This window comes from Mus pahari, chromosome 17 (genome assembly GCF_900095145.1).
Source record: "Mus pahari chromosome 17, PAHARI_EIJ_v1.1, whole genome shotgun sequence".
Taxonomy (NCBI): Eukaryota; Metazoa; Chordata; class Mammalia; order Rodentia; family Muridae; genus Mus; species Mus pahari.
In genome coordinates, this window is record NC_034606.1 from 39,774,373 (window position 1) to 39,786,871 (window position 12,499).

Genomic DNA, 12,499 nt, shown 5'->3' on the forward strand with positions numbered 1-12,499 from the left:
GGACAAAGGGTGTGGCTTGTCATGCTGTGGATGTACTTCTATGGAGACAACACAGAGCTGTGACAGGATGCTTCTGCTCTTCCACCAAGCAGCAAGTACTGGTGAGGGGGAATTGTCCTACTCAGGCCCTCATAAGCAGGGGACGGTCTTCCTTGGACACAAAGGGCCAGGTAGGGCTCAGGTAGCCATGCCCTAGCAGAGGAAAGTGTACAACCTGGAAATAACATCTGCCTCTAACTGGACAAGGCATTGTGGATATGAGCTCCTTGTGCACACCTAGAGGCAATAAAGGAGCAGTCTTACTCTACTTGCCATCAGAGCTGACAAATTAACCTCTTCCCAGGAAGTGAGAGGTGATGTGAAAGGCCTCTTGACACATATAGAGAGAAAAGGCTCTGCTGCTGGAAAAGGAGCAGCCAGGGCAGTGTGACACCCCAGTGCCCAATGTCTATCAATGGAATAACAGCTTGGCTTGTGGTAGGAAGCAGAAATGAGCCAAACATGGCAGTGAATGTCTCTAATGCTAATACACAGGAGTCTGAAGCAGGACTGCCAGTTCTAGGCCAGCCTGGGCTACACAGGTGTCTGAAAGGCATGATGGGGAAGCAGACAGCATATAGGGGGAACCAGAGAACATTTTGCCCTGGAGAGCTTAGAGCTTTCTGAGGGCCTCAGTGACCACTGGACAAAGGGAAATCTCCCCTGGGACACAGGGACGAAGACAAAGGAGGCTGTTGTTTTGGAAGGTGCTCTGGGGATGTCACATATCTAGTAGGTGGCAATACCAGGAACAGGTCCTTAAGGTCAGCCAGCACTGGTCCTAGAATGTGGTCTGATGGGCACAAACCTTCTTAGACCCAGGAGCGCCCCTAGCCCTGCCCCATCCTCTTACAGTGGAGACTCACCACTCCACATGCCCATTGATGCTCAGCAAGTGTAGCTTCCGACCTCTAACCTGCAGTACCTTAAACAGCCATAAGAGTTACACAACAGCCCCTGTATGAGCCAGAAACCAGACAGCACATGAGCATGCAAATGTCACCCAGACACACAGAAAAAGTGGTGTGTCAGAAGCATGACCCTGGTCAACAGGGACCGAAGAATCACGACAAAGACTTCTGAAAACAACCTAGTTATAATATTCACACATGCAGGTAAAGCAAGACGACACTCAGCCACAACTAGAGCTGTCTGCAATGACCATCCTCAGTGTTTGGACAGATACAGAAACACAAATCAACATTGCCCAAACCCCTTTGGCTCTCAGAGGTTCGGGCAAAAGTCTCTTGGTGTAGCAGCTGTCAACCACTGGAATGAAAACTGTGGTAGTACAGCCACAGGAATCCCAGAGGGAGTGAAGGTCAAGGACAAAGTCACGGTGAAAGAACAGTGAGGTAGCCTCTGTAGACAAAGGGCACTGGGAGTCACAGGCACAGCAGCCATGGTGCTACTCATCGGCTACAGGCTACAATGTCAGGAAAACAGTCACGTCCTCTGACAGCTGGTCTCCACAGAACCAACCAGGGCAGACACAAAGCCCACTGGAGTAGTGCTAACCCACCTACCCCTGTTGAGCTCCAAGTCACCAAGTGCTGTTCTGTTCTGTGACTTTGCAAACCGTTCACATAAAGGCTGTTACTTTGAAGTTCTGGGGAGCACGGACATCTGAGAACATGTTGGCCTCTGAGCAATGCTGAAATTGGCATACAGTGTCTCTGTGACCCCAGGGGTAGGACCTGCTGCTGACAGGGACACTACAGAGCTTGCTGTTGAATTTGTTTGTTGATGGATGAGGTGGGTGCAGACCAAGAGGATGGCACGGTACCTCTACAACTAGCAGTGGGGGATGTGACCACCGCGGCCAGACGCTGAAGCCAGTGCCCTCAGGAATGGGCTTGGCGTCCACCAGTCGAGGAGAGCGAGCCTCCCGAGGGCTGGAGGTGCACCCCTCAAGGCACTTCAACCTGATAATGTGGCTCAGTCTTCCAACACCAGACACTGAACTGGCCCACTGGACACAGCTGCAGCTAGGGGAGGCTCCAGAGTACAAGAGGGCACCAGTTCTGCCATTCAAATGATACATTATCTGTGCTAGGAGATACAGTAAAACCACTAGCCAGAACATAGAGAGCCCTCTGTAAACAAGGAGCGACCCTGACAAGAGCCCTGCTCCTGGGGCCCAAAGTCTGCGCTTGCTCTCTCCCTCATCTCAGTAATGCTCTCCTCCCTAGCATGCAGTCTCTGCCCCACAGCTGCACATGCCATAGAGCAGAGCTGCAGAGGGCCAGCAGGTGCAAACAAGGTACTTTAGTTGTCACCTGCTGTGGACGAGCAAGGCAAGGTAGAGTGGGCTGTGGCCACGCACACCCCAGGGTGCTCCTGAAGGGCCTCAAGTTTGATCACAGCCCTGAGAGCCACACGGGGCTGCCTCAGCTGCTGCTGCCTCCTGAACACCGTGTGCAGTGCCTGCAGCTGCCCCACCTCTTGCACACTGAAACATGGCTGCCGCTCTGCAAAGCGCACAAGTGCCTCGAAGGATGTGGCTGCCTGCTCCCAGGCTGCCTCCTCAGCCTCGCCGGCATCTTTCTCTGACTTTTCTGTACACCTAGTGGCCTGGGATGGTGCCACAACAGCAGGGGCCTCATCTACGTCCCTCCCTGCCACAACCCGCTCTTCAACCCTGCTGTCCTGAAGCCTGCTGCCAGAACAGGTTGGCCCTTCTTTTACAAGCCCAAGGATGTGTGCGAACGTCTTGTGAGGCTTGACGGTACAGCACTCTGCTTCCTCCTCAGAGGAGGAGCCTTCAGTGAATGTGACAGTGGGCCACAGTTTCCTCCAGGCCCGCCTGAAGACCTGGCTAGGCACAGCATTCCAGGCACAGGCCACGTTGACTATGGCATCATTCATGTTGTGGCGGGTGGGGAAGCCCTGTAAGGCCACAGGAGGGTTAATGAAAAGCCTCATGAAGGCTCTGCGAATGCCTTGCTCTGTGGGCTGCAGTAAGGGGGTCACGCTGGAGGGCAAGAAGATCGTGAAGACATTCTCGGACACCAGCTCAGACTCCTGGGAGTGGGCCCGGGAATGGTCCAGCAAGAGAATTGCCTTGCTGTCTTCTGGTAAGCCTATGGTTCTAAAGTGCTCTCTCACTGAGGGGACAAAAATATGATGGAACCAGTCTGAGAAAATCCCCTTGTCTACCCAGGCATTACCCTGGGCCTTGTAAGCAAGAGGCAGGTGCTGGATGCCTCTGAAGGCTCTGGGGCCGCCACCCTTCCCAATGGCCAAAGGCTTGATTCTGTGGGAGCCTGTGGCATTGGCGCACATCAAGACGGTCAGCCTGTCCTTGCCCTGTTTGAAGCGGGGCACAGTCCCATCATCCGGGGCAGAATTTGGCAAGCACCGCCAGACAAGACCAGTCTCATCTGCACTGTACACCTGCTCAGGAGACAACCCATGCTCTGCTGCAAGGCTCCGGAAAAAGCCACAGAACTGCTCGGCAGCTTGGTGGTCAGCCGCCTGCTTCTCGCTGGAGGCATCTAGCTTTTTAATGCCGTGCCTGGCCTTGAAGCGCCAAAGCCACCCTCCAGAGAACACACAGGGCTCTGTCAGCCGCATCTGCTTGTAGAAGTCCTTGGCCTTTTCGATGAGCATAGGGCCCGACACAGGGATACCCTCGGCACGCTTTACCAGAAACCATTCATAGAGCACCCGGTCCAGGTGCTCCAGCTTCGGGGTGTGCAGGGTACGTCGCTGTTCCAGCGCCTGGCGAGAGTCTGAGCTGGCGAAGAACCTGAGCAGCTGGGCCTTGTGGGCTTTGATGTCATACAGAGTGGACATGCCCACATTATACTCCTGCATCAGGGCCTTCCTACTCTCCCCACGCTCCAGCCGGGTGCAGATGTCAATCTTTTCCTTCAGGGTCAGCACCACTCGCTTCCGCTTCTCCCCCTTGCCCTTGGCTGCAGCCTGCTTGGAGGCCATGAGGAAGCAGCCTGAGCCAGGCTGCCCTTGTCCTTACTTTGTTGTTTCTCTCCGGCTCTTGGAGCCACAGTCTCTCCCTCTCTGCTGTGCCTGCCCCGGGAACTGATCCCAGGCTCAAGCCAAGTTCATTCTTGACTCTACCCTCTGTCTACAGCAGTCTCTTGCCTTAGCTTGCCTTCAGTATCAGGACTCCAGCACACTTAGGCCTCCAATCCTGGTAGTGCTGTTCTCTTCAGAGGAGGTGACAGGATGAACTACCCTGGACTGCTGGGGTGCACCTGGAGCCTAACCTCCACACAGATGTCACAATGTGGCAGCTTTCCCCTTCAACTGTGTCCAGGTTTCAGGTTAATGAAGGCTGGGGATTCACAACATTGTCTTACCCATACACTCCAGGAACTAGAAAAGCAGAGGAGAAAGAAAAATGTTACTAAGAGCAAGCACTCAAGATATGCTTAGATTCACTGGAAAGCATCATCTCAAACATCAGTGCCATTTGGCCCTTCCTTTCAGACCACAGAGTAAGCAGCATCAGCAACCTTCAGAAATGTTCAGAAAAGGTTAAGAGTCACAATGCATACCTAACGCCTTCTCTTTCCCTGTGTTATATGGAATGCTCCTTCCAATCGAGCATTCGATAAGCCAGAAGGCCAGAGTTACTTCCACAAGCAACACAAGAGTGCACCCCAGACCACAACATAAGAGACATGAGTCATTTATTCAAATGAAGTTCCAAAGATAGGCAGGGAATACAGCTTGCCACCAGCCAGCTGTGTAACCCTATTCGCTTTAAGTTGGCCTCCTGGTCCCCAGAGCTCAGTGCTGGTCCCCAAGGCTCTCCTATGCTAGTCATATCCAGGGTAGTGTGCATACCACTGGAACGAGGTATTTGTCGTGGGCACTTCACTGTGGAGCAGAGGGAAATCAAGGCCAGAGTCTACTCTCAGGGATGTTTAATAACAAACCCAGGCAGCCGAGAAATTCCTCAGCAACTTAGGCTTCCAAGAGGCTCAACTCCTGATGGCTTAGTGCCTGCCCTGCAGATGTGTTGAGAGTGGTTTAGTGACTGAATACACCCACTTCAGAAATGAAAATTTTGCTAAGCTCCATGTAGTGGTCCAAGCCTACCATCTTAGCATCTGGGAGACTGAGGCAGAACGGCTTTGTGTACAGGGCCAGCCTGGGCTACCCAGTAAGGGCTATGAAGGTGGTAAAGGGGAAAGAAGAAATTTGAATTTGGCACCACTCTTAGAACCTCTTAAACGTGACTGCAGAGATCTAGGAGGCTTCTAACCTTGGGACTTCCAAGGAAACCCTGATAACCAAGGATCACTTGAACAGAAGCTTAAAGGACCTTTTCTGGAGCGGGAGTATACGCTGGGAGAAGCTCCTAAGAGGAGAAGCAAATTTCTTCCCGCAGGTCCTGAGACGTCTGGGGAATGGATGGAAGAAACAGCCTGCAACCTAGCTGCAGCCCAGGCGACACACGGGGAAAAAAAACTCAAAACACAGGCAAGAAACGAATGAAGGGTCCTGGGAGGGCCAGGAACAACCGAGCTTGCCCGGTCTGCGGACTGGTGAAGCGCCTGGGAGCCGAGGGGACCCGAGAAGGGATGCTCGAGTCCCGAGCGCAGAAACAACGACGCTCGTCCGGCTCCGGGGCAGGGGCGAGCCTCCAGTCAGTCGGCGGAGGCGGCGTCCCAGCCCCGCACGGCCCGGCCCCACTCACCTGCGGACCCCGTGCCGCCGCTACCGGCCGGAAACGCCAGCCACGCAGCTCTCCACCGGTCCTCTCCTCGCGGCCTTCCCCCGACCCACTTCCGGGGTCGCTCTAGCCCACCGGGAGGCTTCGGTCTCGGTGGTATCTAGGTCGCTACGCGGCGACCGAGCAAGGAAACGGTCCGGGCCCCACAGCTCAGCCGCCACAGGGAGCCTGGCGTTTCCTGAGGAACGGAAGCCTCGAGCGGGGCGTCCGATCCTGGGCGCCATGGCCGGGAGAGCACGGACAGGAGGCTGGGTCCAACGCCACCTTGCGGTGGGAGGTACCCAAGGCCCGCCGGTTGCCATGACCCCCCCCCCTTTTTTTTTTAAAAAGATTTATTTATTTATTATATGTAAGTACACTGTAGTTGTCTTCAGACACTCCAGAAGAGGGAGTCAAATCTCGTTGCGGTTGGTTGTGAGCCACCATGTGGTTGCTGGGATTTGAACTCAGGACCTTCAGAAGAGCAGTCAGGTGCTCTTACCCGCTGAGCCATCTCACCAGCCCATGGACCCTTCTTTTAGCTAGAATTCAAAACGTGTCCAATTTAGACCTTGTTGATGATGAGATTTGAATCGTACTACATAGCGTAGAGGCTTTGAGAGACCTTGAGATGAGTTGAACCATTTTGTATGTTGAACATACCTGAATTGCTGGAGACTGGAAAATGGGCTGCGATCAGTTGTGAGGGTGCCCAATCTCTAGTTCCCTGAACCTGTGAGTTCAAGAGCTGAAAGGAACTTGGCAGATATGACCAAATGGAAGTCGTCGAAGTGTTAAGTTTATTCTGATTGTCTGATGGGCTTCATGTAAGCACAATGGTTCGTTGTGAAAGGATCGAGTGAGAGAAGACACTCTAATGAAGACTATGAACTGACAACAGAGCCCGGGCCTTGTGATTTGAAGAAGGAGGAAGACTACCATTCAAGAAGTGCAAGTGGTTTACAGGAGCTCCAAAAGGCGGGGGAACATAGTCTTTTCAGGAATACAGGCCTGTTGGCACCCTGATCTCAGTACCTTTGGTCCTCAGAAGTGTGAGAAAAAAATAATTGTGTTGTTTTGGGGGCTCCACACTGGGGTAATCAGTCATAGCTCCATAGAAACACAGATTGTGGAAACCTGTTCCTCCTTAATTCACATCCTTGCCTGAGTACCCAGGACCCCTGTCTGCCTGTTCTAACCCCTGCCCTCTCTTAAATCTCTTGCTCTCTCCATTCACACTCCCCAGGGATCTCCAGTACAAGATTTCTAATAATACCAAGGAAGGCTGGGTGGCTCCCAGATCCATGTCTCCTTCCCGAATCTCCCTGATGCCTAAACTTCCGTCTCTTCCCAGGACCTGGACATAGCTATCCACATGCACCTTGAACACAGTGTTTCTGAAACGAAGATGGGAGCTCGTGATCAGCCTGGTGCTACCCATGATGTTTCCTGGCAGTTCCACCTTCCCACTCACCCTGAACTCTTCCTCATGCCCCACACCCACTCCACCACATCTGATTAGCCCTGCCCCCAGAATCTATTTTTTGGATTTCCTCCTTCCCTCCACCCGAGTGACCTCTGACCGGGCTATCTGTTGCCTGTTCCTTGTTCCTATTGTTCTGACCTTACATCATTGTCAGCTACCGCTGCTGCACTGTAAGCCAAAACAGTGCCCTGGGATAGCCACTGTCTCGCAGCACATGACTGTGGTTGGTGACTTAACTGCAGGACAGAGCTAAAATGTATGGGACATGGGAGGAAACTGAGTCACAGAGGATACCAGGCACATGATGTGACTGAAATCCAGGACCCTTAGAAGTATTTCCGTCAAGTTTTCTGGACTCCCCTGGGACAGCTGGCTCCATCTCTGCCGGTGGCTCTTTCCTGCCACCTTGTGAACTTGGGATCATACACTTCTCTAGGGGAGGGCTTGGCATGGAACTGGGGCTTGGCATCTGACTCCAGAACCATTGGTCTTATCTCAAGGGCTGAGTACACTCTAGCAGTGGGTAAGGGGTCAGAAAGGGAGGAAGACTGGGGTCCCTTTGGACTTGGCACTAAGAATTCCCCTCTACTGCCTCCCATTACTCCATGGGGTTAAGCCTTTGAGATCACCCTTGTTCCAGTGCAGCCTCACCAGCCAGACTTGCCCTCCCAACTTACCTACAGTGGCCTTGGAGAGGGTCTATCTGGACAGATCACTTATCTACCCATGGTCTGTCTTACCTTGACATCTTCCAAGCCCCCAAGCCATCCCTGCATGGCTGTTCCCTCTGTCTGCAAGCCTTTGGCTACAGGAGGCCTGGACTACAGAGGTGCCCACTGCTCGGATGGAGAAATCACCAACCTCCCTTTCCTCCTGACAAGATTTCTCAGGTCTCCCTAGCTCACCTGCCTGTCTCCATAGAAGAGTGGGCATGTGAAGAAGCACAGGGAAAGGCAGGGACAGCTCTGAGAGATTTCAGGCAGAAGGCTAGCTGGTGACAGTTGGGAGCCCGTGGGAAGCAGGTGTCACAGACAGAACCATGAACAGTGCTGAGGAAAAAAAAAAATCACTTCTGGGTAAGCAGGGGCCATAGAGATTAAAACTGGATCATGCCCCAGGATTCGGTAGGGCCTGTGGAGTTTCAGCCCACTGTCCAAGGGGTTACCCCAGTGAACCAGCCCCCAGTTCTCATATGTACACATGCGCTCACCTCACAGTACACGCAGAGTGTACATTTGACCTATACCCACACTCTCTCATGTGACGCAGGTTTCCATATCACACAGAGTTTGCAAGGAGTGGCTTTAACTTCCAGGACCCAACATGGGGACCTTAGTGGGAGAGGACACTCAGCTTCCTAGAGGCCTGGCTCTAAGTGTGTCATATCCCTAACCCGAGGAACCATGTTGTAGTTTCGCATTCCATGTGCTGACTTGACTTTTAAAGGCTCCCTTTGTGCAAACTTACAGTTGCACCCAACTGTGACATGTGCCCAAGTAGGGGACCCCTGTGATATCCCCCTAAGAAGAGGTAGACGTCTGGTGGAAAGACGTAGTTTTGAGAATCCATGCCCAAGGAACAGTGGCTTCTTTGCTATGTGAACAGGCAGGCTCTCCAGGGAGTATTTGGGGCTGTGGAGGAAAAGAGAGAACAAGAAAAACTAGAGACTCAGGCAGTGGAGCCAGGCTAAAGGTGAGTCATGTCAAGGTTCCACCCAGAGCACATTCACTCGTGGAGGGAGCATGCCCTTTGCCATAGGCTTCTTCAGGAAGTGTGCTACCAGAGGATCCATGCTACAGGCTTCAGGCGACAGGGTCAAGACTCAAGAGTGTGGCCAGGGTCAGGGCTCAGCATGTGGTCACGATCAGGCTAATAATATATGGGTATGGCCAAGACTCAGGGCATGACCATAATATTGCCCTGTTTGAGGACCAGAGTCACCAGAATGAGTGTTCAGTGTTGAGCTGAGGTCACAGTTAGGCCTGTGGTGAGGGGTGGGACTGGACAAAAATCATAGCCGCAGCCTTCAGTATTTGGGGTGAGGTCACTAGGCTGCCCTTTGGCCAGAGCTCCCACCCTGGGCACCACTGGTGTTTGGGGCTCAGTGGTTGTGCAAGGTGCTGGCACTGCAGGTGTTAAGCAGATCTCAACCTGTGCCTGCTATATCCATCCAGTGCCCCTGGGCTGAGACAACCAGAACTGATTCCAGGAGAAGGGAAGGCTTGATCCATTCAAGAACCACCACCTCTAGAGTGTTCACTGCATATCAAACCTGATCGACAAACATTTACACACCTGTAAATATTTGGGGAGTGACTGTTCTAACTGGTGCTGGGTGCCCATGCCTCCAAGTGCTGAAACAGATAAGCAAGGTCTCCAGGGCCAGCCATCCCAGTGGGTGGGAGCAGACAGCCATACAAGGACACAACCAAGTTGTGGGCACTTACATCACTCCCTGGTTTGGCAGACCTTTGGCAGGAGGGGATGTTCCAAGAGGAAGTTCTAGGTAGACAGAAGGGCAGCATCCTGGAGAGGGTACCTGCACCCTGTGTGACCTCGAGCAGGATCTTGCCTCTCTCTCTGAGCCACAGGCTCTGTACTGCCGAAGGAGAGGATTTCCAGTGAAAAAGAGGCCATCTCAGGATGCTAGAGAGTCAGGCAAGGGAGGTCACAGAGGGACTGGCTCTGGAAGTAGAGCCTATGGGCTAGTCTATGATTACTGCATATGGTCCAGGCATGCTGGGGCATGGGATAGTACCCTGAGGTGATAGGGGAATACTTTCCACTCTCCTGTGTCCTAAGTGCCAGGAACCTTTAGGGTGAAGGAGTAATCAGGGATCTGTCAGCAAGGATGAGAGATCATCAGAGAGCAAAACACTGTCCCTGGTTGTGGGCAAGTGGATGGTGACCATGGCCAGCATTTCTAACCACTGGCTCCTTGCCAGCACAATGGTGTGCCCAGCAGTGTCACCAAGAGAGCCTGGCAGAAGGATCGTGAATGTAGGTGAGCCTCAAAAGAAAAAAAAAACCCAGAGACCACAAATGTCCCCCAAACCAAGAGCAACAAACAGGAAGCGCTGAACCCTGGGATCTGTGATCAGAGCTGCCTGTGGAAGAGCAACCCATAAGATCTGTGGGTGGCCTCTGCTACAGAGAGGCAGCTGCGGCCATGACAACCCATCAGTGAGGCTACAGGGAGAGCTGACCTGACCTCTGTCCCTCCCTGCTTTGTTCTGGTAAGCCGAATGCCTCCCAGACCAAAGAGCAGTGTGCAAAGTGGGTCCGGGGGAAAGCCGAACACATCCAGTGGTAGCCTGCCTCCCCACTAGCTAGAGTTCCAAGTTTTCAGCGGCAGTGTGGGAGGATTAAACATGAGCTTGTGGCTATACGAGCTCTCTCTCCACAGGCTCTTAGGTCCCTAAGAGCGGCCACCTCAGAAGAGCCTCTAGTGAGTGGCACCTTCTAGCAGCCAGTCATTGTCATTTGCAGCAGTCATCTGCTACTACTGTCTGCTGCCTTTCAACCCAGGCCTGTCTCCTCAAGGGGCACAGGCCCCAGAAAGGTGATACTGCCTTGACGTGGAGCACTGGGGCCCTTTGTCCTTGGCCAAATGGTTAGGGGACTAGAGAAGTAATGTTTCAGAACTGGGTCTCACTTCCCTGAGGAAGGTAGGAGCAGTTATGGGTGTGCCTTAGGACTTCCAGCCCTTGTTCTGTGGGTGCCTAAGAAAGGGCTTCTAGCAAAGACAGCACGGCCCCACCCTGGGAAGGCAGTGCCCTCCAGAGCCAGAAAGAAGGACAAAGGCAGGCAGTGGGAGGGGTGGTGTGAGAGATCAGATTGGAATGGGCTGGGCCTTGGGCTTCCACTGGCTCCAGGGGACCTGTCACTGTTGACTGTGGGGAGCAGAGCCTCCCCTACCAGCTGAGACCATATAAAGCCTCCGGAGGCACACTCCCAGGTGCTCACTGCAATCATGAAGGCTGTCTTCTTTCTCCTGCTGGCCACCTACTTAGCCCTGCATCCAGGTAAGCTTCGGATAGCCACGGGGCAGGGCTCAGAAAGGAGTGATGGAGAAATGTCAAAGGGGTAGACAGATTAGGAGAGGGAAGGGGAGGGAGAAGACTGAGGATGCCAAAGCCCCTTTGCGGTGTGGACTCTTCCTAGGATCCTGTGAGAGGCAGGCTAGGAGGGACTGAAGGGCTTCGGGAAGGAAAGGCTGCCGAGGGACAGGCACACAGGGCTACAGGGTCTTAGTCAGGGAGGCCCAGGAGTCAAGCTGAAGCTTAAGCTTAAGCTGAGAAATGTCACACAGAGAGGGGGAGGAACGTAGCAGGACAGGGTCCTCAGGATGTCTTGGAAGGGGACTTACTGGTCCCTGGCTACTTTTGCCTCCGGTGTGAGAGTCCACTGGGGTGGGCAGTCTGTGATGAACTAGTGTGCTGAGCCCTCCTATCAAGTGACCCCAGAAAGGTCACTATACTCCTAGAGCCTCAGCTTCCTGTTGCAAACAAGGGGAAAAAAATGTCCCCAAGACCACTGGAGACCTAAGCAGAACAAAGCTTGTAGCCACTGAAGTCAGTTGTTAAGCACCTATTCCTACAGATGTGACTTTAAGGTCAGCTTTGCCAGCTTTTGAAAAGAGAAGGTGACCCACATGCCCTGACATCTAGAGCTACTTGTCCCGGGCACGGAGCAGGACATCCCCCAGGGGCCCCACAGCATAGTGGAGGTGTAGGAAGCCGGAGAGGCAAGCTGGGTTTAGAGGACAGGTGGCTCTCAGGGCCCGTGAGTATGAGGAAGTCTATGTCCCTCCAGCCTAGTGCCCAGCAGGGCTTCCCCCCCCCCACCCGTGTGAACAGTCACTAGGCCCCTTGCCCCACTCAGGGATCACAGGTACTTTAAATTCCTGAACAGTGAATACCAGAGCACAGTGTGGGTTTTGGGTGACCAAAGCAGAGTAGGATGGCACAGAGCCGTCTGTAAAGGGTATCAGGGAGTTGGGGGCTTTGGTCTCCTCTATGCTTCAGCAGTCTGGAGGGGACCGAGCTGTGTCTCTCCACTCCGTGTTGGGGATGGGAAAGCCTGGTCTCTCTTGAGATGCAGCTGAGCCTCAGGCCTCCTGCCTCACCCACAGGTGCCGCCCTGCAATGCTACTCATGCACAGCCCAGATGAACAACAGAGACTGTCTGAACGTACAGAACTGCAGCCTGGGCCAGAACAGCTGCTTTACAGCGCGCATCCGTGAGTGCTCCTCCCCCCCCCCCCCCCAGCACCTCGTCTACTTCTC

General features: G+C 53.5%; 2 protein-coding genes across 3 annotated transcripts in view; one reads left to right on the forward strand and one right to left on the reverse strand.

Annotated features, from left to right (window-relative positions):
- Positions 1 to 1,116: 1,116 nt before the first annotated feature.
- On the reverse strand, positions 1,117 to 5,834 carry Jrk (Jrk helix-turn-helix protein). Of its 2 annotated transcripts, none has more exons than XM_021217033.2 (2): positions 5,711 to 5,834; positions 1,117 to 4,380 (listed from the first exon to the last, which is right to left on the reverse strand). In XM_021217033.2, exon 2 carries the CDS (start codon positions 3,979 to 3,981, stop codon positions 2,308 to 2,310), a length of 1,674 nt encoding a protein of 557 aa, XP_021072692.1. In that variant the 5' UTR covers positions 3,982 to 4,380; positions 5,711 to 5,834; the 3' UTR covers positions 1,117 to 2,307. The 2 variants fall into 2 exon arrangements, with proteins under 2 accessions (XP_021072692.1, XP_029403585.1); XM_029547725.1 differs by lacking the exon at positions 5,711 to 5,834 and adding an exon at positions 5,336 to 5,519.
- A 5,328-nt stretch (positions 5,835 to 11,162) lies between these two features.
- Positions 11,163 to 12,499, forward strand: part of Psca (prostate stem cell antigen) — a 2,299-nt gene continuing 962 nt past the window's right edge. The window contains exons 1-2 of the mRNA XM_021217383.2: positions 11,163 to 11,236; positions 12,346 to 12,453. Of these exons, the coding sequence (XP_021073042.1) occupies positions 11,185 to 11,236; positions 12,346 to 12,453 (160 nt within the window). The 5' untranslated portion in view covers positions 11,163 to 11,184. The remainder of the gene's footprint in view (positions 11,237 to 12,345; positions 12,454 to 12,499) is intronic.